Source organism: Gouania willdenowi, chromosome 6, assembly GCF_900634775.1.
Source record: "Gouania willdenowi chromosome 6, fGouWil2.1, whole genome shotgun sequence".
Taxonomy (NCBI): Eukaryota; Metazoa; Chordata; class Actinopteri; order Blenniiformes; family Gobiesocidae; genus Gouania; species Gouania willdenowi.
In genome coordinates, this window is record NC_041049.1 from 4,909,503 (window position 1) to 4,937,386 (window position 27,884).

At 36.0% G+C, this 27,884-nt stretch overlaps 3 protein-coding genes across 6 annotated transcripts; 1 reads left to right on the forward strand and 2 right to left on the reverse strand.

Moving 5' to 3' along the window:
- The first annotated feature begins 1,014 nt into the window (after nucleotides 1-1,014).
- On the forward strand, nucleotides 1,015-6,854 carry rad51ap1 (RAD51 associated protein 1). 2 transcript variants are annotated; one of them, XM_028448755.1, is made up of 9 exons: nucleotides 1,015-1,250; nucleotides 1,887-1,933; nucleotides 2,055-2,190; nucleotides 3,986-4,092; nucleotides 4,857-4,934; nucleotides 5,017-5,124; nucleotides 5,201-5,377; nucleotides 5,444-5,572; nucleotides 6,614-6,854. In XM_028448755.1, the coding sequence occupies exons 1-9, from the start codon at nucleotides 1,234-1,236 to the stop codon at nucleotides 6,739-6,741; spliced, it is 927 nt and encodes a 308-aa protein (XP_028304556.1). In that variant the 5' UTR covers nucleotides 1,015-1,233; the 3' UTR covers nucleotides 6,742-6,854. The 2 variants fall into 2 exon arrangements, with proteins under 2 accessions (XP_028304556.1, XP_028304557.1); XM_028448756.1 differs by having other exon boundaries at nucleotides 5,447-5,572.
- A 2,179-nt stretch (nucleotides 6,855-9,033) lies between these two features.
- ada2b (adenosine deaminase 2b) lies at nucleotides 9,034-18,503 on the reverse strand. Of its 3 annotated transcripts, none has more exons than XM_028448995.1 (10): nucleotides 18,396-18,503; nucleotides 16,563-16,879; nucleotides 15,542-15,761; nucleotides 14,443-14,653; nucleotides 14,236-14,363; nucleotides 12,784-12,874; nucleotides 12,586-12,694; nucleotides 12,363-12,520; nucleotides 11,544-11,746; nucleotides 9,034-9,483 (listed from the first exon to the last, which is right to left on the reverse strand). In XM_028448995.1, the coding sequence occupies exons 2-10, from the start codon at nucleotides 16,864-16,866 to the stop codon at nucleotides 9,396-9,398; spliced, it is 1,512 nt and encodes a 503-aa protein (XP_028304796.1). In that variant the 5' UTR covers nucleotides 16,867-16,879; nucleotides 18,396-18,503; the 3' UTR covers nucleotides 9,034-9,395. The 3 variants fall into 3 exon arrangements, with proteins under 3 accessions (XP_028304796.1, XP_028304795.1, XP_028304797.1); XM_028448994.1 differs by having other exon boundaries at nucleotides 16,563-16,870; nucleotides 18,396-18,502; XM_028448996.1 differs by lacking the exons at nucleotides 16,563-16,879; nucleotides 18,396-18,503 and adding an exon at nucleotides 16,053-16,109.
- Nucleotides 18,504-18,530: 27 nt separating this feature from the next.
- atp6v1e1b (ATPase H+ transporting V1 subunit E1b) lies at nucleotides 18,531-27,347 on the reverse strand. Its single transcript, XM_028448997.1, has 10 exons — nucleotides 27,244-27,347; nucleotides 27,069-27,121; nucleotides 25,662-25,727; nucleotides 23,362-23,471; nucleotides 22,530-22,596; nucleotides 22,357-22,446; nucleotides 21,324-21,392; nucleotides 21,114-21,208; nucleotides 20,928-21,015; nucleotides 18,531-18,944 (listed from the first exon to the last, which is right to left on the reverse strand). Exons 2-10 carry the CDS (start codon nucleotides 27,099-27,101, stop codon nucleotides 18,882-18,884), a joined length of 681 nt encoding a protein of 226 aa, XP_028304798.1. The 5' UTR covers nucleotides 27,102-27,121; nucleotides 27,244-27,347; the 3' UTR covers nucleotides 18,531-18,881.
- Between the last annotated feature and the right edge of the window lie 537 nt (nucleotides 27,348-27,884).

The following is a 27,884-nucleotide window of genomic DNA, read 5'->3' on the forward strand; positions in this document are numbered from 1 at the left end:
ACAAATGTCCCTTCAATAATAAAACAGGATTTTTTTAAACCAAAAAATTCCATATCTTTTATTTTGTCAAGAACTTGTAGAAAACCGGTACTTTGGTACGTATCTGTTACCCTTTATGAACACCTGGAGAATTGAGCACTCATTATGGATCAAATCTGTAAATAAAATGTTTTAAGAAAAAAAAATGCAAATGCTCAATTAAACCCATTTTTAAAAACTTGAAAATGTTAACCATAAAACTTAGGGACCTGCCTAACTGAAAAAAGCTCAAACTACCAAAATGTTGCATCTTTTTACATTGTGACATCATCTTTGAAGGTCTTAAAAATAATGAGCTCATTTTTTAAATGTAAGAAGTAGAAAGTACAGATATTTGTTTAAAAAAAAAATTAAGGACTAAAAGTAAAAAGTTGCTAAAAAAAAAAAATATTCAAGTAAAGTACAGCTGTGGTCACCTCTGGTCATCATCCTAATCATACCAATAGTATATAGTATATACTCATTGAGTTTGTAGTGTATAGTACAGAGTGTGACATTTTCAACACGGCCAGAGAGTCTGGCTGAATAAAAATAAAACACAGCTTTATTCAACAAAACAATACGATGACAAATCATTCACAGCTATAATATTAATATTATATGACAATGACACATATACAAAGGCTAATTAAATAATAATAATATAAATACATTCAACAAAAATAAATATAAACACAAATATAAACTAGGACTAAATATTCTCAATAATGTAGACATTTTTATTTTTTATCAAATTTCACGAGCGTTGGTCTGTTTCCATAGCAACTGCACAAACGGCGACAGCCCGAACAGGAAATCGTTTGACATGTTTTTGTATTTAATCAATGCAATATTTTGAACATTCTGAAATTGTTTTACACTATAATAAATTCTTATTAGTAACATAATAATATATGTTCATTGGTTGTGTGGGAAAAAGTTTTTTCTACTGTTAGCTTCCGGGTTTCTAGGAAGTTCAGCAATGCGTCACTTCCTGTGTATTCAGGCGGGTTTGTTGAAATTTTTATTTTCACTTCTGTCGTCAATCAAAAGTTAGTTTTACTGCTTTTAAGCTGACAAAAGAAGCTATTAGCGATATCGTGACCGCCAAAGGCACTTAACTTTTAAAAACATTGTCAGGTAAAGTGGGCGGACATTAGTTGTGAATGTGGCGGCTCGGCCAGTGTTTACCGTTAATGTGATACAGACATCAACATGGAGCGACCATCGAGGTGAGAGCTCCTCACTTTGTTTAACTTTTACACATTTTAGTGTTGTTAATGCCAACATGTTGTCTGTTTTTTTAATTATAGGATACAAAGTAATTAAAGCGTTCATTAGTCCAACAGTGGGGAGATTTAGTTGTTGTAACAGCATTAAAAATAAGAATACGGCTTAAAGATAAAGCTAATAGTAAATAGATAAACATTTTATGAGGTAAACCCAACTCACGTTACAAACAAATATAGTACAGACACCTCTACTAGATAGTAGGATTGAGTTAACAAGGAAACTCCTTGAAAATAAATGGAAAATTACAATGGAAAACATTTTTAAAAGATGTTTTAGGATCAGAAAGTGTAAATGTGACCACAGAGAGAATAATTTATTACAAAGTTTATCAACATACATTTAAAAATAAAACCCAGACAAAACGGAGGTATTTAATAGTGAATTTTATTTTTATATGAGGTCGTATTGGCCATTAAATGAATATATAGTGTGGTATTTGTACTTGTTTTGTTCTGCAAATATCAGTGACTTTAATCTGTTATTTTTGTTGTTGCATTTGTTTTGTGTAGAACAGTTATTAATAATATAGTTTTTCTTATGCAATATAAATATGATGCTATTTGTTGCTGCCTCAGGAAAACAAAGACTGTGGATTACAGTGAAGCCAAATATATTGATGATGGTGAGTCTAGCTAAAAATTAAAATTTTTTATTCAATCACATTCATTTAATGCTTGTTAGAGGGTGCTACACTTTTTAAAATATTAAATACTAGCCTGACTTGTTTTATCGTTTCACCGTAGATGAAGATTTTGCTTGTGCGAAGGCGCCGCCCACCAAAAAGTCAAGAGAGGAGGTGAAACCGGATCGGAGGAAGTTTTCAGGCAAACCGTCCAGTCAAGAAAGCAACTCCAAACCCCCACAGAACCAGAAGAGCAGGTGGGTGACGGGTTGGGATGTAATGATTCACTCAACTCCTAATACGATTCGATTAACGATACTGGGTTCACGATATGATTCTCTCACGATTTATTTTTTAAAAAGGGGACTGTAGACAAATGATGATTGAAAAATATTCCTTTTATTTTTCCATTGTCAAAATAATGCCTTGATTAACTATTCAAAACAATGCAATTTAACTAAAAATAAATCTTGAATGAAAGAAATAAAGGAATAATACAAATGAAGAAGCCTATTAATTTAAATTCTGGTTCTATAGTAAACAATGCAAAACTGCATAATAGTTTTTTTTTTTCTTTTTAAAAGTGCAACTGAAAATGTTTTTTGTGCCTTAACAATTGGACTTTAAAAAAAAGAAAAACAGTCGTTGCACTGTATTTACATCAGATATTTGTTTGGACCAGCAGAGGGCGCTGGTAATCCAGTGGTTGGTTGGCATGCGGAAATTCTAGCAGTGAAGAAGAGATGCTATGCACTAGCAGACAGAGCTAATAGAAAAACCTGACTTTTACAGATATTCTTTTGGTGCTAAAGGGGTAAGGAATCATTTATGAACATGTTTAAGAGTAGAAGGCGATCCCTTGAACATGAAAAATGTTCAATTCATATTTCAATTCACCATAAAGGACACCAATACTATACCAGATGATAATATATGAGAAGATCAGAAAGTATCAACTGCCCTTTTTCTTTATTGGTAGACAACACGTTCACTGTCACAACTACAATTCACACAGCATTCTTTAGTCAATGTTTAAATTAAAAAGCCTTTTACTAAATCACAAAAACTATAATTATTATGTTGTGGTTATTTTAGGATAATAAAGTTATAAGTAGAATATTTTGCATTTCCTGCAGAAATTTTAAAAATGGAAAGAAAGAAAAAAGGAGAACCTGACGTCATCTACCGATCAGGAGCAGTAATATATTTTCATCACTTTTTCTGGCCATATTTTTGCTCCTTTTAATGCATTCTTGCTACATTACTCCCATTTCTGTCATTTCTCCATCAAATTTCAAAGCCTTTTTCTGCACATTTTTCTACTCTCAAGACATTTTCAGCACTTCTAAACCCTTTCCACCACTTTTCCACTTATTATTTCCAATTTAACCACATTCATGACTTGTGTTTGTGTCTTTAACCTGTGAGTGCACAGAGAACACTAATGGAGAAGTCCAAAGCTCTTCCTGCTCTGATAGCCCGACTTTGTCTTAACTCAGGGTTCCCGCGGATCCTGAAAAAGTCTTAAAAAGCATTCAATTCATGAATCTAAACATATGACCTTAATTGTCATTAAAATGTCTTAAATCCATGTTTCAAAACTCCTAAAGTATGATTTTATGATTGTAATTAGTTTCACATTTCAAAATAAATGGTAACATTCATTTAAAAAAAAAAAAAAAAATATATATATATAATTTTCTGTAACATTGTGGATGCGCGTCCTGCTTGTAGCATCTTTCGACAACAAGGGGAAAAACTAAAATTTAACAAAAATTGCCAGTCCAACAAAGATTTTTCATAATGGTTGTTATTTTTTGTAATTTTGTTGTTATTTCATAGTTTTCTTGTCTGTTTACTTTGGGGGCCACCAGTTGCACGTCTGCACTAGACACTAGAAAAAATGGACCCTAACTTTATGTAATTGATGTGTAATTGTGTTTACTGTGAAGTTGGTCTTAAATTTAATTTTAAATTGTGTTAAAAAGTCTTGAATTTAATTTGACTGAAGCTGTCGGAACCCTTTAACTTTGTAGCATTTGATATTCACAGAAAACCTCTGGAGGAAAAGCTGTTGGACAGAGATCTGGAAGCAGCCATCACCCTCTCCCGCCTCATTAATGCTGAAGATGTAACGAGACATCCTCCAAACACAGCAGGTCTGCGTTTATCTTTAACATGTGACAAGCTCCCCGCGACCCTGATGAACGGGAATTAGCGGGTTTGAAGATGGATGGATGGATTTGCAAGCTCCAGGGTTGGGCTCAATTTTAATCGTAATTGCGTCAGATAATTGACTTTGTAATTTTAATTTGCATGGGAATTTAAAAAAACTGTCAATTACAATTTAATTTAATGCAAACCTGGTGAACCATGTTACAGTTCTATGTCTTACACACATACGTACTTAACAATTACTAGAATATGTTTCAGATCAACTTTTCCCACTACCTGTCACTTCTCTTTATCGTTTTATCATTCTTAAAAAAATTGAAATTTAGGCGTATACTGACAGTAAAAAGGCTCAGACTCCAATACTAAAAATATTAATGCCAAGTTTTTCATTGATTTGGAATCCTATCAAGGTAACCAAGCAATGGGAAACAAATGAAATGATAGATAATATTTTTGGTGTATTTTACAGCTAATTTAGGACCCATTATTATATGCTAACAGAAATGTGTCACAAGAGGAAGGTTACGTTTTATGGGCTTATTTATTAAAGGCTCAGTAATTGTGATTAATTAATTAATTAAACTTTAGTCATTGAGAAAATAATTGTAATTGACTTTCAGGGGCAAAATAATGTGATATCAGTCACCGTCGTCCTAATTGAGTTGTAATTGAACTTGGATAATTGAAAATGTAATTGTAATTGAAATATGCAATTGACCCCAATCACTGTGTTGTGATGCCATCATAGCTGGACTCCCATTGGATGAGAACACAGACCCGTCTTCTTTGCTGCGCTCTAACTGCAGTGTGGATGCTACAGTCATGGGTGAAAAATACGTCTTTAGCTTTAGCTCGTGTCTTTCACTCCTTCATAATATGCTCAGATTAAAGAGCGATTATTTTTTCAGGTCTTGATGAAATCACACCAGAGAAACAATCACAACAAAAGGCTGAGCAGCCTAGAAAAAAGGACCACGGTGATGAAGACGAGGACTATAAGCCTAAACTGACGCCAGGTTCTTACATCGCTCTGTGACCTCAGTGATGTGGTTTTCTGTAAATGGATCGATTAAAGTAGCGTTTCATTTCCAGAATCAGAGAGTGAGGATGATTTCAGTGGCCCCTCTGAGAGCGACAATGATGAAGAATTCACTGTTACGAAGGTCAAAAAGAAGGAGGGAACCAAGAAGGACAAGACTAAAACGACTCCTGCTGCGAAAAAAGAAAAGCAACCTTTTAAACCTTCAAAGTCTAAACCACAGACAGTTGGTGAGTGTCAAAGGTTCATGTTATGATACAGTGTTTTTTTCCTCTCGTTCTCGTTTCTTTCCTCAGCAGTAAGAAGTCCAGCAACAGTCAAAGCTCTTCCAACAAACCCTGCATCGTCTCCTACAGTCACCTCGTCTAAACCGTTGTTATGTCCGAGTCCAGCAGGGGGCAGAGTCCCTAAGTGGAACCCACCAGGTACAGTAAGACCAGTAAGAATTTCTACAACTGAATAACTTGGTATTTTCTGTAGTTTTGACTTTATCCTGCGAGCCAAATTTAATGCTATAAATAAAAGGCCAGATTTGGCCCCTGGGCCTTGAGTTTGACACGTGCTATAGCGCATTTCATACACTCGCTAATTCAATGTTCTTTACATAATCAAAGGTGGAACATTAAGAAAATAAACAGGGTTTAATTTTAATTACCTACAGCGCAGTCGTTCCCTGAACCGCCCTCCCCTACCTTTTCTTTTCTCCTCATGTCCTCCTTTGCTTTCACAGATCACTCATGACAAAATTACATAATTTGATATTATTAATATATTATCTGAATTATACAAAATGTGTAGGTTATGATTTAAAGCATATGTGTTGAACTCAAGGCCCAGGGGCCAAATCCAGCCCTTTAAAGCTCCCAATTTGGCCCGCAGGAGAAAGCAAAACTCACAGCGAAAACATGACTCATTGTGTAAAACACCAATTGATTCATTGTAAATATCTCAGTACCTCCAAGAACACAATTTCAATGAAACAGTTTTCCCACGCTTATATAATTTTTAATCTGTATTTGTTGTACACTCAATCTTTCTAAAATCCTACAATTTTCCTCTAATTATTCCCCAAAATTTCCCTTAATTGAATAAAAATCTGTCACAAAATCAAGGAAATGTAAGATTGAGCAGGGACTGATATCTGTCACTTATTGCTTGGGTATTGTCGGTGCCTTACATACTTGTAATACTATTATACGTGGAAGTGCAAACTAGGGCACATGAATGATAATATTGCTAATTGTATTGCCTATAATCTGTGGCCCACTTGAGATTAAACTGAACCAAAAGGAGTTTTACACTCCTGATTTAAGGCATAATGTAAGAAAAAAAAGTGTGCAGATTTTATACAAGTCCTCCACTTTCTGTTGTTTCATTTTCAAATGCAACCCAGTGTAGATGGAATGTTTTCCAACCAGGGTCACATGAGGACATCCCTTCACATTCCTTTTTCTGTTCTTTCTCAGCTCAAGTCGGTAAAAGTCCGACGTCGTCACATCGTCCATCTGATAAATCTCCAGGTCAGGGTCTGCGTCTGGGATTGTCTCGCCTGGTCCGAGTCAAACCTCTTCATCCCAGCGTAACCAGTCACTGAGCTGAGCTGAGCTGAGTGTGAGTCCATGAACGGCTGCTCCTCTTAATCACACCTCACATTCTGTTTGATTTTTAAACCATTTATCTGTAAATAAACGTGTGGTCTATTCTGTACGTATCTGTCGTGTTTTATTTGCATAGAGATCTCTTTACTTAAAGGGGGCGTATCATGTAAAAATCAGTTTTTCAAGCTTTATGTCATGTTAGTCTGTCATTTCTCTCCTGAAAAACATACTTCCAGTGTTTCTCAGATTGATTCACATATTTTTGAGTAATCTTAAATCTCCTGCTAGCAGCCATTTTCCAGCTGTTATGCTCGAGCCTCCGCCTTGGGGACGAGGCCCCTCCCCTCTCCTATGTTCTCTCCCAGCTGCTTCGAGCTCCGTTAAAACAGCTGCAGTCACAGCTGAGAGATAACTGTGTCGATCAGTTTACTCTGCTCACCGTAGTAGCTACCTCCCTTTAGTTTTTTTAAAAAATATTTTGGATGCGAAGAAAACAGCCCTCTTTTGGATGAAACAATTAGTCAACAATGGTTGGCGTTTATTTTTGGAAGCGGCCCAAATAGATCTGCTATTATTAATAAATACACTGACACCAAAAAACATTGCGATCCCTGTGTGTGTGAGAGCCAGTGCCAGGGGAGAGATCACTTCTCCTCTGACTGTACATTAGCATTGGTTATGATTTGGCGCTATACAAATAAAAGATTGATTGATTGATGGTTATATTACTGTGATGTTGCTGTCGGGCTAACGTTAGCTTGTTAGCTCCTCTGAGGGAGGGACTTTGTAAAGTTTGGAGGCAGGGCAAGAGAACAGTGGGGAGGGAGGGATCTGAGAGTTGCGGACTGCACCTTTAACTAGAAGTTAATTAACAGAGATATTTAGCCTCAGTGTGATTCAGGTTTTTATTGTAAGTTCGAAATGATTCTTGGAAGTATACTTTTGGGAATGCTCATCATCCTAATCATAGTATATAGTAGACTGTATATACTCATTGAGTTGGTCAATCATAGTACACAGTGGAACATTTCCAACACAGCCTTGGTCTGAATATCCAGCCCGACCTACAGTATTGTATTTAATGTATTTATTCATTTATACTTTGATGCAGCAGAGCCTTATGTTAACCTTGCTCTGTAACTCCTCCCACTGTGAGGAGTTGCTTCAGGCTTTTCACACAGATGTAGAAATGTTTGTAAATGTCAAATCATTTCTAAATCTTTGACAGTGTTTTAATCCTAAAGTAAAAGACTATTTGATACGTTGTGCAAATGATCTTTTACTGATTTGCACTGAAATAAAGGGGAAAAGGTTGAATTGTCATTATTGAAAGCAGCGTGTTTCTTCTTTACCCTGAACACAAGCAGTGATTAAACTGTGGAAAATGTTGAATTTCAACAAAAAGTTACATATTAAGGTGCGGTTTTGTGAAGAAAATGTTTTCTATTATAATTTTCAACTTCAATTCAAAGAGAAAAGGTTAACAATAAAGCAGTTAGATAAATAAAAATAAAAATACAGAAATGCATTGACATTTCCACTAGGACAGGGGTTCTCAACCTTGGGGTCAGGACCCCATCTGAGGTTGCGAGGAACTGGGAGGGGGTCGCCAGATGCCTTCAGATGACTCTAAAGACTATTTTTTTTTTAACAATTTGAGCCTATTTTTGCTTATTTTTACCCTTTTTCTGCAACTACACCAAACTTTCCATATTTTAACCTATTCTCATCACTTTTTCTTGCCATATTTTTGCTCCTTTTATTGCATTTTTGCTACATTACTCCCACTTCTCCAGCAAATTTCAATGCCTTTTCCTCACATTTTTTCCACTTTCAAGACATTTTCAGCATTTTCCATTTAATGGCGCTATGTTGACCCATTTTTGTCACTTTTAACCACTTTTCATCATATTTCATGCATATTTTTGCCAATTTTAACTAATTGATCCTGCTAAATGTTCCAATATTGACACTTTTGACCACTTTTTTTTCATATACATTCATGATTACTAATTTGCAAATTTGACCAATTTCTGTGATTTTTAAATCCCATTTTACCACTTTTCCCACCAGTTTTTGTCACATTTAATCATTTTTATTTCTGATTAAAACAAGAATTTACATCTTTAAGATGACTATATACTATATATAGCGCAAATAATAATAAACGTTCCTGGATAACAGTGGATATTATTCAGATGAATAAATAAATGTGGTTATCACAGATTCATAGAACAATGGACCATCATTTTACTGATTTTATGGATGGACCCCAAAAATCTCTCTCCTTTATTCCCCATTATAGATGGCCCTGTCTCCACATGAGGGGGTCCCCAGTCTCAGGAACCTTTTTTTTGGCGGTTGCGGGTTGAAAACCATTGGGTTATAGTATGCTGCGATTTTACTGGTTTGAACCATTTTTTTCTTTGGCATTAAATATCTTTATTATTGGAAATATCACATCTTTGACATTTACACAGCACACCTGATCAATAATAGTGATTGAAAACCTAGAATTAAAGTTTCCTCAGCAGCAAAATGAAAGTGAAGCTTGTTCGGAGGAGAAACTTTAGAGGTTTAACATCCATTCTTCTCTAGAACCCAGCACACGGAGCCTTTCCAGTCTTTATTAAACCAGTTCACTGGTTTGTTATGAACAGGCAGAAATGAAGACGTCCCATTTCTTCTGCCACATTTTCTGACTCGTCTCTTTCTGTTGAGCAGACAGCGAGCTGAATCTACAGGAACCAGAACAAAGAAGCTTTTATTTTTTTTACATTAGATGTTTGGCAACACTGTTGGATTATATTTGTTTTTAGTTGGTTATAACTTATTATGAAGAAATAGAAAATAAACAAACAAACAACAAAGGGTACTTTACAAAGTAATGAGATGAAATTTTGCTATTGTCCAAATACTTAATTTCCACCTTAATTTGCAAATAAATTCATTAAAGATCCTACAATGTGATTTTCTTTTGTCATAGTTGAGGTTTATCTATAATGAAAATTACAGGCCTTTCTCATCTTTTTAAGTGGGAGAACTTGCACAATTGGCGGCTGACTAAATACCTCTTTGCCCCACTGTATATAGATAATTAAAATCTGAATATTAGTTAATCTGATTTAATTAGTAACTAGATTAAATATTAAACCAAAAGATTGAATTTAATTGATTATTGAGTCATTCCAATTAATTTAAACATGATTGGTAATGTAATTATATTATAAATGTATCTATTTTAAATATTAAATTGTATTAAATGTATCTTCTGACAAAACATTAATTTAATAGTATTAATTAGTAAGCATGACTTCCCACAGGGATGAATTCTGATTGGTTCGTTTAAAGGGGACATATCATGGTTTTAAATCCTTCCTTTTTACATATAAATCATACAGTTGTGGTCTATATAAAGCGGAACTGCAATGCTTGGGTCTGAATTCCTCATTATTATAGCTCCACCCTTTTTCTACCCTTTTCTGATGTGCTTCTGAGAGCAACTCGTTTTGGTGCTGTCTCTTTAAATGCAAATGAGACACTCCATACCCCGCCCCCTCTTCAGGTGACACTCTGTTCAACTCCACCCTGCTCGGCCATTTTTGTAGTTTGATAGAAGAGATACGGCTACGTAGCGGCGCATAAACTTTTTATTCAGAGGTTATTTACAAAATGTCAACAACGTTAGACTTGTCCATCCAGCCTTACATGTTCCAGCCAGAGTCTGACCCAGTGGAGTGAGATGAAAATGAAGATGATGGACCTGCAGAACCCTAACAAGTGAGCTAACACAAGCACCGAACTAACGCTAGCGCCAAGCTAACGTCACGAAATGCATTTTAATACAGTCTTTTCAAAGACAAAAACAGCAAAATGAAATGACTAATGAAATCTTTAGACTTAAATTAAATTAAAACGAGCACACAGCGCTAACATATGAAGACGGTGCAACTGCTAATGCTAACAAAACAATGACAGGGACGTCTTATCACACTTTTTAGCGTTATTTACAGCTTACCGAAGTGCTCTGTTCATCGTCTCCAAAGATAGAAGGAATTGAACCCTCAATCAGACAAATCCTTCTTTATACTGGTGGAGGTTGATGAAGCAGTCATCCTTGAAGTGCTTCACACACACAATAATGACCTTACCCACAGATGTGGTACATTTCTATAAAAAATAAAACTCAACCAGACACTTTGAAAAGGTTCTAATGCTGGGAGACGGTGTAATGAAGCGTGTGGGTTACTACATCCAACAACCCAACATTTTGACTTATCCTCTCGTAACTTCAGCATCCTTGAGCTTGGACTACAAAATAAAAGCGAGAAATAAAAATGGCGGATTGCTCGAAGTGTTGGACCTGGAGTTGATGCCCTAATTTGGCAGTTCTGCTGCAAATACTGTGATGTAATAGATCAAAAAACGTAATAGAGAATAGAAAAATCAAAACAGATTGAAAAATATGAGCAAAACAGAATATAAAGATATCTACGGAGAACCTGAAGAGACTAATTTGAACTTTTCTGTACTTCTAAGCACTCTAAATATACAACAAAATGCATTTAAGGGCTAAAAAAGTGGATTTAACATGATATGTCCCCTTTAACGTCATGTCCCGCCAATGAAATTAGCACAAATTATTTTATACTTTAATAGCATTTTTTCCATTTTTTGGGGGGTGATAAATTTAGTGTTTTAATGCTGCTTTTGTTTGTTTTTAGTTTGAAGGTTGAAAACTACAATCAACATAACTTATGCCGTGTGTTCAGTCCAATGTTTGATTGTGACTGTTTACCTGATGGAGTTGAGAACCAGCTCCTTCAGGGTCCCCAGGTTGGCCCTCAGGCCCCCGATGCCCACAAAGGCCTGGTAGAAGTCGTAGGACAGTCCAGACGATCCAAACAGTGACGGGTCATCAGAGCTGATCACCAACGGGTGGCCCTCGGACATCAGCGTGGCCGCGGGATGATTCCTGAGATCTGAGACCAGCCTCAGGACCTGCAGAGGTCAAACCAGAGGTCAAACAGGATGATGCTCACAGAAAAAACAAGACAAACAAACCAAATGTGATAAAGGTATGTGGTATATAAGGCACAGACAATATCGAAGCAATAACCAGTGACTATATTTATTTAATTTGGGTAAATTTTGTCGAAAAATTTGAGAACTGAGCAAATTTTGTCGAAAAATGAGGTTTCTTTTACAATGTCAGGGTAAAACTTACTTCCATCATGTTATATGAACATGGGGAAAACCATGAACCCCTGCAAATATTGTAGAGTTTCATTGAATTTGTGACAAATTCAATGAAACTAAACTTGAATAATTGTAAAGTTCTACTTTCAAATAATTCTGTTGAAATGTTGTGTTTTTTAAGTATATTCATTTGCATTGATGCCAATATTTATGTTTGAATTTGTGATTTAAAATTACTCCCAAAAAGAAAATCACACAAAATGACAATAAAAACCCTTTGTTTTCCCCTGTATTAAAGCTCATATCTCTCATTATTTTAAATGCTGATATGAGTGTTGATCATGTGACCCTCCAATTAAACAAACACATTTTTGTGGCCCTGCTGTGATAATAGTTGCCTACCTCTGGTTCTTCTCACCTGGTTTGAGATCGGACAAAGCTCCACAGCTACGTTCCTTCTTCTGGAAAGTTCTTTGGCGATGGGATGGTGAGGCAGAGCGAAGCCGTGTCCGATACGCGTGGTGTTAAAGAGCAGAGCGTCTAGAATGTTCTGATCCACATCTGTGCCTTCATCATCTGCACAAACACAAAACATACACAGTTTTCTTTTAAGGTTCAGTATTCCTGTTTTTTCCTCTCACCTGTTTCTCCAGCGTGGAAGAAGAATGGCAGCGTGACTCCTAGTTCAGCCGGCAGAGACAGAGCCTCCCTGAAGTACCACAGACTACGCCCACTGTCCTCCCTGCCCACCTGAAACCACCCATACCGTTACCATGGATACCACACTGGACATACTGGTGAAAACAAACAGTCACTTCCGAAACACCATCTCTTCTGACCAAATCAAATCCTGCAACAACTTCAGGAAATTCTCTTTGGAGCTCAATGGCTTCTTTCACCGCTGCTTTGACCTCAGATACACCCAGAGCCCTGAGGAGACACACACACACACACACACACACACACACACACACACACACACACACACACACACACACACACACACACACACACACACACACACACACACACACACACACACACACACACACACACACACACACACACACACACACACACGCACAGACACAATTTGTCTTTGGTTCATGTTGCTTTTCTATAGAAGACAAAGAGTACATCATAGTTTGACAAGTGATCAGGACACTATAACACTATAATAACACTATAACTCAATCCTGGATGACACCTCGGCAAATGTTAATGTGATAATAATAGTTAATATTCACTTTTTTTTTTAAACCCCTTGTTCCCCTACACATGTGTAAGGCACTGACAATATTCTAAGCAATAAGTGACTGATATACAGTAGCTACAGTTCTAGTGAAACTGAGCCCTTGGAGTGTCATTGAATTTGTGTAATTTAGACCAGTGGTTCTCAACCTTTTCAGCCCATGACCCCCAAAATAAAGCTTCCAGAGACCCCCACTGTATCTGAATGTGGTTGAACACAGACATGAACATTGAAGAACAGTCATGTGGAGACAGGGTCATCTATAAGGGGGAATAAAGGGGAGAGATTTTTGGGGTCCATCCATAAAGTCAGTAAAATGATGGTCCATTGTTCTATGAATCTGTGATAACCACATTTATTTATTTATCTGAATAATATCCACTGTTATCCAGGAATGTTAACTATTACATAGTCCTCTTAAAAATGTAAATCCTTGTTTTAATCAGAAATAAAATGGGTTAAAAGTGACCAAAAGCGGTGAAATGGGATTTTAAAAATCATAGAAATTGGTTAAAAGTTGCAAATTCGAGTGGACACAAACAGAGAGAAAAAGTGGTAAAAAAAAAAATGTGACATTAGATGGAAAAGTGGTGGAAATATCTTAAAAGTGGGAAAAAAAAAAGCGATCAAAAGTCATTGAAATATGATGGAGAAGTGTCAGAAATGAGTAATGTAGCAAAAATATGCTACGTAAAATAGGTTAAAATATGGTAAGTTTGGTCTAGTTGGCGTACCAGTGTCTCGCGACCCAAAATGGGGTCCTGAGTCCAAGTTTGAAAACCCGTGATTTACACAATGAGTCATGTTTTTTCTGTCTTTTTCACATTGGATGCTCTAAAGGGCCGGATTAAGTTAGATATGAGTGATCTAAAGCTACGCTAACCTCGTTAGGAGCTAATTTAAACTTTACACACTCAGTAAAGCTTCTTCTGTCTTTAATCTAATCCACACATCTTTTCCACTCTGTAAATGTTGTGTAATAATAATCAATAACTGTGTGCCATCAGTTTATCTATAGTTGTGATCACGTCGATGTTACCTGTGAACAGAGATGATGATCCGAGCACCGAAGAACTCCGGATGATCCAGTTTAAACTTATTAGAAACCTGTTGAAATGTTCTGAGAGTCCAGAGTTTATCATGAATGGATCCGTCCAGTTCATACGTCTGCAACACAGGAAGTGACCACAAGTAAGAATCCACTTCCTGTTGATGCGAAAACAAAGTCATCCCTTCAAACACAGACCCTGGAGAGTCCGCTCCTCAGCTCCAGGTACTGGATGTTGTCCTGGTGCAGCTCCTCCAGACCCTGGTAGAGATAGTCCCTCAGGACAGGGGCGTGGCTAATGAGTCCAGCTGCTGCTATGAAGGATTTCTCAAACTTCTCCCACACTACGTCCTGGTTTGGATATTTACCCTCTGGGTCATCAGTGAACAGTGTGAGCTGCTGCACTAAACTGGAACAAAACAGCAGCGTCAGCAGGATTCATCTTTAGAATAATGAGCATTAATACAGGAAAGAACAAAAGGCCTTTGTGTTTTTCTGTCTTTTTATTGTCGTTCTGTATGTTTTTTCAGTCCGTTAATTGTATCTTTTGTAATTTTGTGTCATTTTCTTGTGTGTTTTAGTTTTTTGTAATGTAGTTGTTTTGTGTGGTACTTTGTACGTTTTTGAGTCTTTACAGTCGTTTTGTGTCTTTTTCTTGTCGTTCTGTGTGTTTCTGCAGTCCTTTTGTTATCTTTTGTGTATTTTGTTGTTTTATGAGGTTTCTTTTCAGTCGTTTGAGTTGTTTTTTTCTTATTATGTACGTGTCTTTTTCTTGTTCTGTGTTTTTTTGTGTGAAATTTAGTGGGTTTTTTTGTGTGTTTTGTATATTTTTGTTGTAGTTTTGTGAGTGATTTTGTTTTTTTCTTGTTCTGTGTTTCTACAGTCTGTTAATGTATCTTTTGTTACTTTTTGTATTTTGTTTGTTTATGTTGCTGTTTTGTGAGTTTTTTCAGTCGTTTTTGTTGTTTTCTGTCATTTTGTGTTTTTTTGTTGTTCTGTGCGTTTTTGAAGTCCTTAATCCATCTTCAGTAATTTTGTACATTTTTGTGAGTTTTTACAGTTGTTTTGTGTCCTTTTCTTATCATTCTCTGTCTTTTTGCAGCCCTTTAGTGTATCTTTTGTAATTTTCTGTATTCTGTGCTTTTGTGTTTTTTTTCAGTAATTTTGTGTCGTTCTGTGTGTTTTTACAGTCCCAGAGTGTAGAAAGCTTTAAAGTCTCATTCCAGGAACATTCTGATCTCTGTATAAAATGAAAGAGGCTCATATGATCAGAGCTGCCCTGATAAAGCTGGTCCACCTGAGATCAAAGGCGTGGGGGTCTCCTGTCCTGTCTCTGAGGGTCTGCAGCAGCTGCCAGTAGAAACAGTCCCAGCGAGGGAACGGCTGTCGCTCAGAGAAAACGAAGCGGACCGAGTTGTCCCAGGTGAAGCAGATGTAACAGTGAGGCCTGTAGGTGACGTTCTTCACCAGCCAATCAACACTGACCAGAGACATGCTGTGGATGTGGAGGGCCCCACCTGCAACACATCAAAGGTCAATGCCCCGACACTGTGACTTTTTGGGGGGAAAAAATTATAATTTTGAACATATATCCTGAATAGCTTCTCTCTTGTGTATATTTATAAATGTAAATTTACTTCCAAAAAACTGCATTACAGTTTAAACAATACATAGATTCTATTCAGCCTTCATTAAACCTCAAAGCTGACTAAAAAAAAAAAAGAAAAAAAATCAAGACAAAAAAAAAGATTAAGACAAAAAATAATAAGAAAAATCAAGACTAAATAATGAAAAAAATTAACCAGCACTTGTTTAGCGCAGACTTTCGAAAATGGCCGATCGGATCCGTACGTCTCCACGGAAACACTGTTCCAAAAAAAAAAAAAACGTTTTTTCGGAAGTCTGTTTGTGTGTGTCTGTTTGTGTACACGATCGTACACTGGTGACATCACTGTTGATGACATCATCAGTGTTCACCAGTGTTCCACAGTGTGGATGGGAAAATGGATGATACATATATATATATATATATATATATCATCACCAAATTTTAACCAGCTGTTCTTTGTCCCATTATCAACGTATCCTGAAAATGTCATCAAAATCCACTCATAACTTTTCAAGTTATTGTGTACCCAAACAGACACACACAAACAAACTGACCAACATATTTCTGAAAACCGTTTTTGTTTTCGAAAGTAATAAATGGATTTTTGGAAGGAATATGAAACAGCCGCTGCACAGGCGGTCAATAGGAGCCATGCAGGATGCGATCTACCTTATCTAGCTCTATCTCAGAGTAGTGTGTGTGTGCTGACCTTTGGGCATCCTGTGCAGCAGCTTGAACACTTCACTCTGTTGGATGAGAGGCTTGGCCTTGAAGAAGTGCACAGCGGGAGGAAAGGGAATGTTGTTCATTTCCTGCTCCTTCAGACGGTGCAGACGTGCATCCAGCTTCTGCTCGGCCACAGTGAGCGTCATACGGCCTCCAGTCTGCATCGAGGCCTCCTGCAGCATGAGCTGCTCCCTCTGAGCAGGGTCGGGTACGCCGAGGGCCGGCCTCAGGAGCCACAGCAGCACCAGGAAGGAGGAGGTGCAGGGGAGCCTGGCCTTGTTCTGCATGGCCCTGTGTCAACTGAAAGCTTTTAGTCACATTATGTGGCTCAATAAAGCTTAATGATTTGTAAATGACTTGAAAATAAACAAGTGTATAATCTCTTGGAGTTCAAATGCATTTGCTACATAAAAATGGGGCCATTATTGTAACAAAACTATTCGTGTGTGCGGAACACAATCCTTGTGTCTGTACTTTCATCCATCTGACTTGTGCTAAGCATTCCCACTAAAAGCCTAATTTTAAGAAAGAGGAAGGTTATAGCAATATTTGAAGCTACAAATTGTGGCTTTAGCTACAGGATTAAAGCAGTTTGTCATCAAAGTTCATGTCACACTCAGCAGACCTAATCAAGCCCCTAAGACTTGCAAAAGAGGCTAATTCGCATAAAACTGTTATTTACAATAAAAGAGGTCTTTACAAGTTCAATGAAATTTAATATAAATGTATTTTGTCGGAGTTCAACCTGTACAATGTGCTTAGGTTTGTAGATTAGAAAATTGACAACATTTCAGTGCTAAAATTGTCTCGGAGTTCATTATTGGCAGAGATGAGTTTACAGTAAAAAAACAAAACCTAATATTACATTATAAGTGAAAGGGTTAGCATTTTACAAATTAGATAGCAGCATTGCCACTACGGAGTGGAACATTTTAATATTTAAATGGTGTAGATCAGTTACTAGCAGGTCAGAATATGGTTGGAAGAATAAAAAAGAATTCAGTATTCAGCAGCCTTTAGTTGTGGGAAAATGCGTCATTTGGAAATGACTTGAAAATAAACAAATAAAATTCCTCTGGAATTCAAAAGTGTTCAAATGCATTTTGTTACATGTATATGGGGTCATTATTGTAACAAAAATATTTATGCACACGTAATACAATCCATTGTGGAAGCAAAAGGATGAATGCTATGCTTTCCCACTAAAAGTATCGTTTTAAGAGGAAGATTAGCAACATTTTACCACTCTAGCAGACCTAATGAAGTATTTTAACGATTGCAAAAGCAGCCTAATTGGCATAAAACCTTAAATTACATTAAAAGTAAGAGTTAGCATTTTACAAATTAGATATTGTCACTAAGCAGCAGAACATTTTGATCTTTGAATGGTTCAAATCGATAAAGGTTTGAATGGAGCATGACAGAGTCACTTTAAAAATGAATATACATTTATTTTGTCAAGTAGATAGATCTGTAAATAACAAAATATACATTTTGGTGCTAAAATTGTGTCTCCGAGTTAAATATAAATAAGTATAGTTTACAGTAAAAGACTGAAACCTAATATTAGATTAAAAGTCAAAGCATTTTACAAATTAGATAGAATTATTGTTACTAAGCAGTGGAACATATTGATATCTGAACGGTGTAGATCGGTTAAGAATTGGCAGTAAAAGCAGGTCAAAATATGGTCGGAAGAATAAGAATTTGGAATTTAAAAGTGGGAATGCTTCACATTCCAACAACTAAAGGCTGCTGCTGCTGATTGACAGAAAGGTTGAGGGTAAATAAAGTTTTAAAGTAGGGTAACACTCACATGTAGGACGGCGTCCTGCTGCCCGTGCAGCGCCCACAGAATACTGAGAGCTGCTGTAATTGAAGCGTCTCTGTCTGACACCATGTGACAGCCTTAATGACTGAAGCATGAATGACCGCTGCTTGAAAACACACCCACACTGAGCACTTCCTCTTTTATTGATGCATAACATTTGTAACATTTCATCAGTTTGAGACACAGTCGATAATAAATCACACACACACACATAAATTAATATGAAAGCTCATATACACAGAGTGAGATCTCAATGATGGAGGCAATAAGAATAAATTCACTTTACAAAGCTGTGCTCGATCTCACAGCCACACGATGGGAAGGAAACAAAGATGGTAGTTAGCCGTACAACACCACACACACACACACACACACACATACACACACACACACACATCATGACTTCCATTTCACTGACACAAAAGGAATGACAAAGTAAAAAACACAAAGGACTGTTTGTGCTGACGTTCTTCAGTCCAGAAACTTGCGGTTGGGGTTTGCCCCAAACAGAGCGACTCGGATCTCTGGCATCATCTGCAACAACACATTCATCACTATTAGAATCATCTCCAGTTAATGGGAAACCATTAGCAAGTCATTTTCTGTGATTAAATTTGAATTATTCACATTCTCTTTGGTAGAAGAAGAAATCCTTATTCTTCCTTTTATTAAAGTCACGTGTCAAACTTTAATCTAATCCTAAATTCAATGAAACTTTACAATATTTGCAGAACTCACAGTTTCCCCCATGCTCACATCACATGACTGCAGTCATTTTTAATCTCAAAGTGTTAAAAAAGACTACATTTTTTCAGATTTCCTGCTATTTTCCTTAAATTAAATAGAAATTGTTCACTAAAATCCTGCAGGGACTGAAATCTGTCTGCTTCACCATTTCATTACATTAATTTATAAGATAATAACCTTTATTCATCCCAAGGAGGAATTTCTGTATGTTTATTCTCCAATAGAAATGTGATGTTTAATACTGGCCAGCAGAGGGCAGCATATGTAATTATTAAACACATTTGAGTTAATGTCAATAAAGTTTCTACATCACTACACTGCCTATGATTTAATGCTACCATATTATCCACCACTCATTTAGAACGTAGCTACAAGCTAAGCTAACAACCAAAATCAAAGCAGTGATAAAGCTATAAATGAATCTTTGAAATATACTTATTAGAAGATACATTCCTAGTAAAACGAATCACTATGCACCATATTCATTTATCTGCCTTTTAAAAATGGGATTACTTCACAGTTTTAGAGCCTGTGTTCCTCCATCTTGAAATTATGTGATTGATGATGTCACACGGCCCCACTGCCTGTAAACATCTCATTGTTTTCTATTGGAGTGAAACATTCAGCCTGATTTTTAGATCATTTAGCAGCTTTTTTGGTCAAAATACCAACTCGTGCTGCTTTTGGTTGCTCTAGAAAAATCAGAAAAAGTTAAAGATGCTAATGTAAACCTCTTGTTTACCGAAAGGATTAAAAACAATAAATCTGTGACCGCAGAGAGCGACAGTTCGAACAGTTTGCCTTCAACAGTCCTTAAGAGAGCTGTTCTTCTCTGCTTCATTGTCTACTACCAAACCGCAGAGTTGGAAGTGTCAAGCCCTGCGGTCAGATTTTTTCCAGTCTCGACTATGTTTTGATCCTCTTTCTGTAAACAAAAGAGGTTTAAATCGACATCTTTAACTTTTCCTGATTTTTTAGAGCAACCAAAAGCAGCACAAGTTGGTATTCTGAGCAAAAAAGCTGCTAAATGATCTAAAAAGCAGACATTGTTTCACTCCAGTAGAAAAACATTGTGATGTTTACAGGCAGTGGGGCCGTGTGACGTCATCAATCATGTGATTTCAAGATGGCAAAACACAGGTTCTAAAACTGTTAAGTAGTCCCATTTTGAAAAAGCAATAAAATGAATATGGTGCGTAATAATGCACTTTGTTAAACATAGATCTACTAATAAGTACATTTTTCAAGATTTAAGGGCAGATTTTATGCTTAATAAATGTTTTTTCTGTCATTAATAAAGCACTTCCCCACCAATCTGACAGATAGCAGCAGAATGCTTTTCAACTGTTAAAAAACCAACTGTAAATAATAATAATGTGTAAATCATTGAGACGATTCTAAGAGTAATGATTCCCAATTGATGTTGCAGCCTGTTGTTGTTATCATTAGCGTCCTTTGGTTGCTTGCTACATGCTAACCTCACTTGAGCAGGAAAGGTAAAACATCCTCTTCTCAATGGCGTGACAAACGAGTCCTCACGTGGAAACGTTGAAGGTGAATCCAGAATGAGGCTAATCTCATTTATTCAAACTAAAGTCTGTAAACAACTGCTCTCCACATTACACTGTAATTCAATCCAAACGCCAACAATAGATTGTGACTGGAGCGACTGCTGCCATGTATAGCTGACCTCTGTTTAACTCTGCGCTGTCAGAGGAACACAAAGAAACTAAAGAAAAGCTCATAAAAAGACAGTATGACTTCCACTACCTGCTGAGCCATCAGTTCCAGTCGACTCTCCAACGTGTTGGAAACCTTAATCTTTCCATCTCCGTTGTAGATCTCAATCCCTCCAGACCTAAAGAGCAAAGAAACCTCACGGATGTTAGACGTAGGAGTTAAAACCAATGGATGTGAGTTGATTTGGATTCTTATGGTGATTTCCTGGTTTCTTACACGTCTGGGGACAGGAAGTTGTCCTGGTCGATGCGAACTTCCAGGTTGGTTTTCACCGCTGCTTTGTAGATGGGAATGTTCTTCTGGATGGAGGCCTGTAAAAAAAAAAAAAAAACACACTTTACCACCCATTTTAACATTCATTACTTACCTAAATGCATTTATTAGAACAATTTGATGGATTTGTTTAAACATTTGTAGAAATTTCACCTGGACCAGCTGTAGGTCCTGTTTACGGCAGCGTACGATCAGTTTGGGCTCCAGCTGCTGATAGAAACCCTAAAACACACAAACACACTCCTTACACAACTGTGTGTACACAACCCTCACATCAGGGTCTGTACACACACTAGAGCTGCCTCACCTTTCATTACTCAGGTCAAAGTAAAAAAGCAAAAAAACCTTAACTTTAATAACTAAAACTAGTGTTTTGGGGTTTTGTTTAAACCTGATTGCAGATCGTTTTCCAACTTTTAGTTAGAAACATACAATGTTTTTTAAACATTGTATGTTTGAAAAACAACAGGCAGTGTTGTCGTGTAACAGTGTCATTTTTTTATGTCATCGTGTTTTCTGAGTCATTTTGCATATTTTTGTTGTTTAGTGTTTTTGTCATTTTTTGTATTGCATTTTGTATTGTGTGACATTGTTTTCTTTCGCGTGTTGGATTTGTTTTGTGTATTTTTGATCATTTTGTATATATTTTTATCATCCTAAATTTGCTTTGGCGGTTGGTTTTTTGTTATTTTGTGTGTTTTTGGAATTGTTTTGTATATTTTGTTGCTTTGTATGTTTTTCTGTCATATTTGTGCATTTTATCGTTGTTTTGTCTTTTTGTTGTATTGTGTGGCATTGTTGTCTTTTTGGATTCATTATCTGTAGTTTCTTGAAATGTTGTATGTTTTTGGATTCACTGTATATTTTTTGTATTTATTTGTTTTCTTGAGCATTTTTGGCATAATTATTTGTAGATTTGTACTCATTTTATTTTTCTTTTGTGTATTATTATTGTCTTTTTGTACATTTTCCTGTAACTTTGTTTTTGTGTAGTTTTACCTTCTCAAATACATTTTGTGTGTTTAGTTGTTTCTACAAATAACAATAAAAGATTCTTATTCTCACATGTGGATGTTTCTGTAGTTGTCAAATCTAAACTCAAAGTACAGATACCTACAAACAAAGCTATTTAAGTAGAACAATGAGTATTTAAGAGTATTTGTCTTATCTGTTGAGTGTGAGTTACCTGCAGGATGAGTCCGTCCAGCAGGGCGGTGTAGCGAGCCGGGTCTTTGGCTACGTTAGCGAGTCGCTGACGAGCCTCGTTCAGCATTTCCTGAGGAAACATCAGAGTTTAACTTTAAATGCTTCATCATTCAGCAATGTTTCATCATGGGTGGGAGGACAGCTGCCGCTCACTGAGATCATGTCGTCACGGGCCTTCAGCACCTTCAGCCGGGCCTGGTTCATCAGGTTGGACATTTGACTGAAACACAAACAGGAAGTTGTGTCTGAAGCAGGAGGTTCGACACGGTTTACATCAGTGAACGGTTTTTGGATCGTGACCCCATTTTGACATCAAGAGTTTCTGCGACCATTAAGACATTTTTTTCTAGAATTCCTTTTTTGATTTATTTTTTACATGTTACTTATTAAATTACATCTGTAAATGTTTCTATTATTCAAAGTGTCAAAATATTACATGGTGCAACTGTCTGGCCATGATCGCTGTTTAGAAAACATTACTCTAAATCTATTAAAATGTATTTTATGCTTTATTTTAGTTTATATTATAGTCCTGTATAAGATTTATAAGTATTTCTATTTTTATTTCCATCATAACATTCATACAAACCTTGCCCAATGATGAATATTTTATAAAATATCTTTCACCCTATTACAAATACAAAGTAGTCAGGATTAGTGACGAGTGGTGCCAGCTGAGAAATGTCTGTTAACTGTATTTTATTATCATTTTTATTATTATTATTATTATTATTGTTATTATTATTAATAAGTACTAGATGTATATTTTACAAAGTGAAAGTATAGAATACAGTTGTTTAAGATTGTATGTTGTTTTAATTTTTAAAAATTAATTTTTAAAATGTATTTCTAATCAGTAATGTTTTTTTTTTTTTAATCAATTACTAGACATTTCAGGTGACCCTATTTAAACTCCAGCCGACTCCACTTGGGGTTCCGACCCAAAGGTTGAGAAAAAAATGGTTTCGATTTTTCCGTAACTCACATTTTCTTCTGCTGCTCGATCTGCTTCTCCTTCTTCTCGTAGTACTCCATGATCTTCAACCTCTGGGTTTGGACCAGACGTCCCTTCTCGATGTTGAACTCTTCCTCTGCCTGCAGGGGGAGACATAGTTCAGCTCAGTGGAAGCAGAACACACTCAGATCCCAGTGGATGAAATAAAAAAAAAGAGGGTCATTGGATTACTGCGACGGCGTATTAGGGCCACACTAAATAATAAATAATAAATCTGGGCACTACGAGATAAAAAAGACGTAATATTTCAAGAATAAAGTTTTTTCTTAATAAAAACTTAATTCTATGAGATTAAAGTCATTTATATTTCACGATTAAATTCATAAAGTCTTAATTTGATGAGAATAAAATTGGAATACAAACAGGATCTTGTCTGTGTTGTGGTCACTCGTGCGTTACGGAGAATGCAGAACATTTAGTGAGATTATTTTTCTCTTTAGGTTTCACACATGGTGAAATTTGAGCCTTTTAGCCCATCATCACCACACATCAGTTCAACGACTTTAAAGAAACTTTGCAGAGTCACTTTAAAACGTTTGTTCCTGACAAAAAAAATAAATAAATCAGACTGATTTGGAGCAAATAGTCTCTTATGTGGAGGAGGAACTGACTGGAAGTGGTCGTCGTCAGGGCTATCTGTGTTAGTTGAGTTCTTTAAGAAACGGCTTTATTTTCGTTAAATTACCACTATTCTCAAAACATTACAACTTTGATTCCAAAATAATAAGTCCTTAATCTAATAAATGACGGCTTTATTCTGAAAATATTACAACTTTAATCTCATAGTGCTCAGATTTCTTTTTATTTTCATGTGGCCCTAATACGACGTTGTAGATTACAGCTGAACAATGAAGCCTTGTCAGAGCGATTCCTCACAAGTGATTGAGTTAAACAACTCAGACTAATGAAAAAGGCTTTTAAGGACGGAAAAACTGCTGAGTTTGATCATTTAATCACTTTATTTTTTATCTTGTTTACCTGGAAAACAAAAGAGGAGATTTTGATCTTATTAGGTCAGATCACAAGGTTTAAAGGTTACTTTATTTGTAGCTGTACGTGAACACTTATCTAACACGGAACATAAACCGGCAGGACTACATATAATTATATAACGTTTAAATAAGTCATGATCGAGATTTTACTGGAAAATGGAGGAAAGAGGAAAGTGTCCTTTGTGCCTCCGACTACAAATGAGTGGCTGAATGTGTCGCAAACTGACGAATCTCGCTCTATGTCAGCATCACATCTTTAACACAGACATATGAAATTAAAAGATATATAAAACCCACTCAAGGAGCTGCACATAGGGAATCATTGATTTTTTAAAAACCGTTACAGGATCAGTTATATTGATCCAGATCCCCTCCAAAATCTAATCACTTATTCCTTATCCTGTTTTGGATATTTACTGAAAATGTCAACGAAATCCATTCATTAGTTTTTGAGTTACTGTTCACAGACAAACACAGAAAAACGGCAGGAAAAAACAAAACCTCCTTGCAAAATATGCAAAAAGACAACACAAAATAACACCACAAACACACAAAATAATAATAAAACATAGTCAATTCACTGACTGCTAAAGTACACAAAGTGGTTTCAAAAACACACAAAATAACTATGAAAATTTCCAAAATTAAAACAAAACCTCACTAAAATACATAGAATGACAATAAAAACTCACAAACTGACTATGAAAGTACACAAAATCATAACAAAAACTCACAAAAGGATGACAGAAACACAAAATGACAACAAAAACTCACAAAATGACTATTTAAACACAAAATGACAGAAACTCACAAAATGACTATTAAAACACACAAAATAACAAAAACTCACAATATGACTAAATACACAAAATTACATCAAAAACTCACAAAATGACTATTTAAATACACAAAAATACACAAAATGACAACAAAAACACACAAAATGACTATGAAAATACACATAGAAAATAAAAACTCACAATATAGCAAAAATACACAAAATGACTATAAAAGTACACAAAATCACAACAAAAACTTACCAAGGGACTACAGAAACACAATGACAACAAAAACACATATGTAAACATTTGTCTTGTCTATGAATGGTTCTGATTGGTCATTATTTTATTCTGTGGCCCTGGGATCAGAAAAAACACTGATCCTCGCACACTTCCATGGTACTGCACTGATGCAGAGCACTGCTTTACTCAGGGGGAATGCGTCAAAGTCGCCCTACATCATCATCATGTCCTCTCCTTCATCCACTCGTTCTCACACCTTTGCGTCGATCTCCTCGGCCTTCTCATTGGCTTCCTGCTCGATGAAGGCCATCATGTGTTTGATCTGTAGAGGAATGAAATAAACACAGTTTACATCCTCACCTGAAACCACACAGTCAGCACAAAACGATACCAACGGCGTCTCCTGATGTCAAACCTTCCCCTCAGATGACACTAAATCTGAGTGTTTATGTTTTTTCACTGAACACAATCTCACTAATAAAAACTCATGTGCTGCTTTCAGTCACTGCAGTGAGACATTTCTCACATTATTACCACAGAGATGTTCTCCCTCCCTCCACACACTCATCCCTTCATTTACAACACGTCTTATTCCTGGTGGCGCTGCAAAATTTGCTCCTGCAGTCCCATTTCAGGAGTTACCAGCATAGACATCTAATAAAATAAATAGAGCACACGTTGTTATGGGTTTCCTTTGATTTCTTGAATGTTAGAGCCATCTTGTGTTGTTTTTTTCTTTTCGTTCTTTTCTTTTATTTACTGTATTTACATACTATTTTCTATTTAATTTAATTTTGTTTTATTAATACTATCATATTTTGTATTATAATTTACTTAATTACATTTTTTTTTATTGCTCCTTCCCTGTTTTGAAGGGACAAAGTGGGTTAACACTGAAATGTTCATGACTGTACTTATTTATTGTACAGTATTTTTATACATTGTATTTTATTTATGTGGCATTTGTTTTTGTTTTGTTTTTTTAACTTGTTTTTCTATCATGTACTAGTGTTGATAGGGTACTCTGACCTCTTTGCACCTCATCTTTCAATGTGGTTTTTATACTGCAAATGGCGACTGAACTGAACTATTGTAATGTAAATACCTTTTTTTTTTTTTTTTAAATTTACCTCTTTTGAGAGTGAATTTAACTCTGATGAAACACAAATTAATGAACAAATGTGTGATTTCTGGCAAAAACTATCATGCTTAAAACATCAGTTTCAAAGATAACTCATTTATACTGTGCTTTTTTTTTTATTATTATTATTATTTTTGCACCAAAATTTGTATTTTTCGTGTGTGTGTGTGTGTGTGTGTGTGTGTGTCCTTGATGACTCCAAAGCCAGAAAATGAAACAGGAACTTGTTCCTCATCACAGAATCCATGTTCATCATGTGACCACAGGGAAATACACTGAATATTTATATTTAAACGTTTTTTAAAGGCAAAACTGAGCATTATGGGATGGATGGAAACCGACACCTTCTGTTTGTGTCTCACTGTGAAGGTTTCTGTGGTTTAATGTGAAGGATGGAAGGTTTAAAATGAAGTGTACAGATAAAGGTTCCAGGGTTTCTGTGACGGATGGAGGGTTTAACGATCAGAGCTAATGATTGCAGTGTTATATATTTAGATTTATAGTTATATATATTTATATTACCTGTTTCTGAACGTCCGCATCGCTGAGCGCCATGGTCACAGCTGTTTCAGGGCCTAAAGAACCAAAAAGACATAAAATAGGTGAAATAAACACACGGTGGAATAAAGACGTCGTCCATCAGAGCAAAAAGAGCCAAAACGAACTGTTTTGGTGTTAAAAAGTGTTTTGAACATACCGGGAATCACCGAGGAAGGGCTTTGAATCACCGCAGCGGTCGTGACAGTAAAAGATGTCTACGGAGGATCAGCTGAGTGACTCAGGTCAGGTGATGTTTACTTCCGGTAAACGAGCCAATCAGAGGTGAGGGAAAAAGACGCATTCATACCCAGTTTTTTCTCTTCTTTTCATTTTTTAAGACTGAAATAAACGTTTACCAAAAAACAATTTAATCGTCACACTGTCTTTAAAGGGACATAAAAAATAAATAAATAAGAGAAAAATGAAAATCTTATTTTATTTTTTTATCTGTTCGGCATACTGTTTTAAATATATTTAAAATAGTGCAAATTTGATTAATAAATAATTAGAGGCCATGTGGTACTTCTAAAGCCCTCAGTTTTGCTCTTGTGCTATAAAAGCATTATATTTCCTCTTGGTAAATCCTAAAATATTATTACTACAAAATATTATTGCATAATTTATGATAACAAGCTATTTTTAATATCTATATACGGAGCATATACATGCCGTTCTGTATACAGAAATAGTTATCTATGGCTTTTTGTTGTAAAACTAGAGAAACTGCCTCACACGTCTGAAGCTTCTAATGGATAAAGGAGGTGTCAGTCAGAAGACTCAGCCAATCAGAGCAGGTCT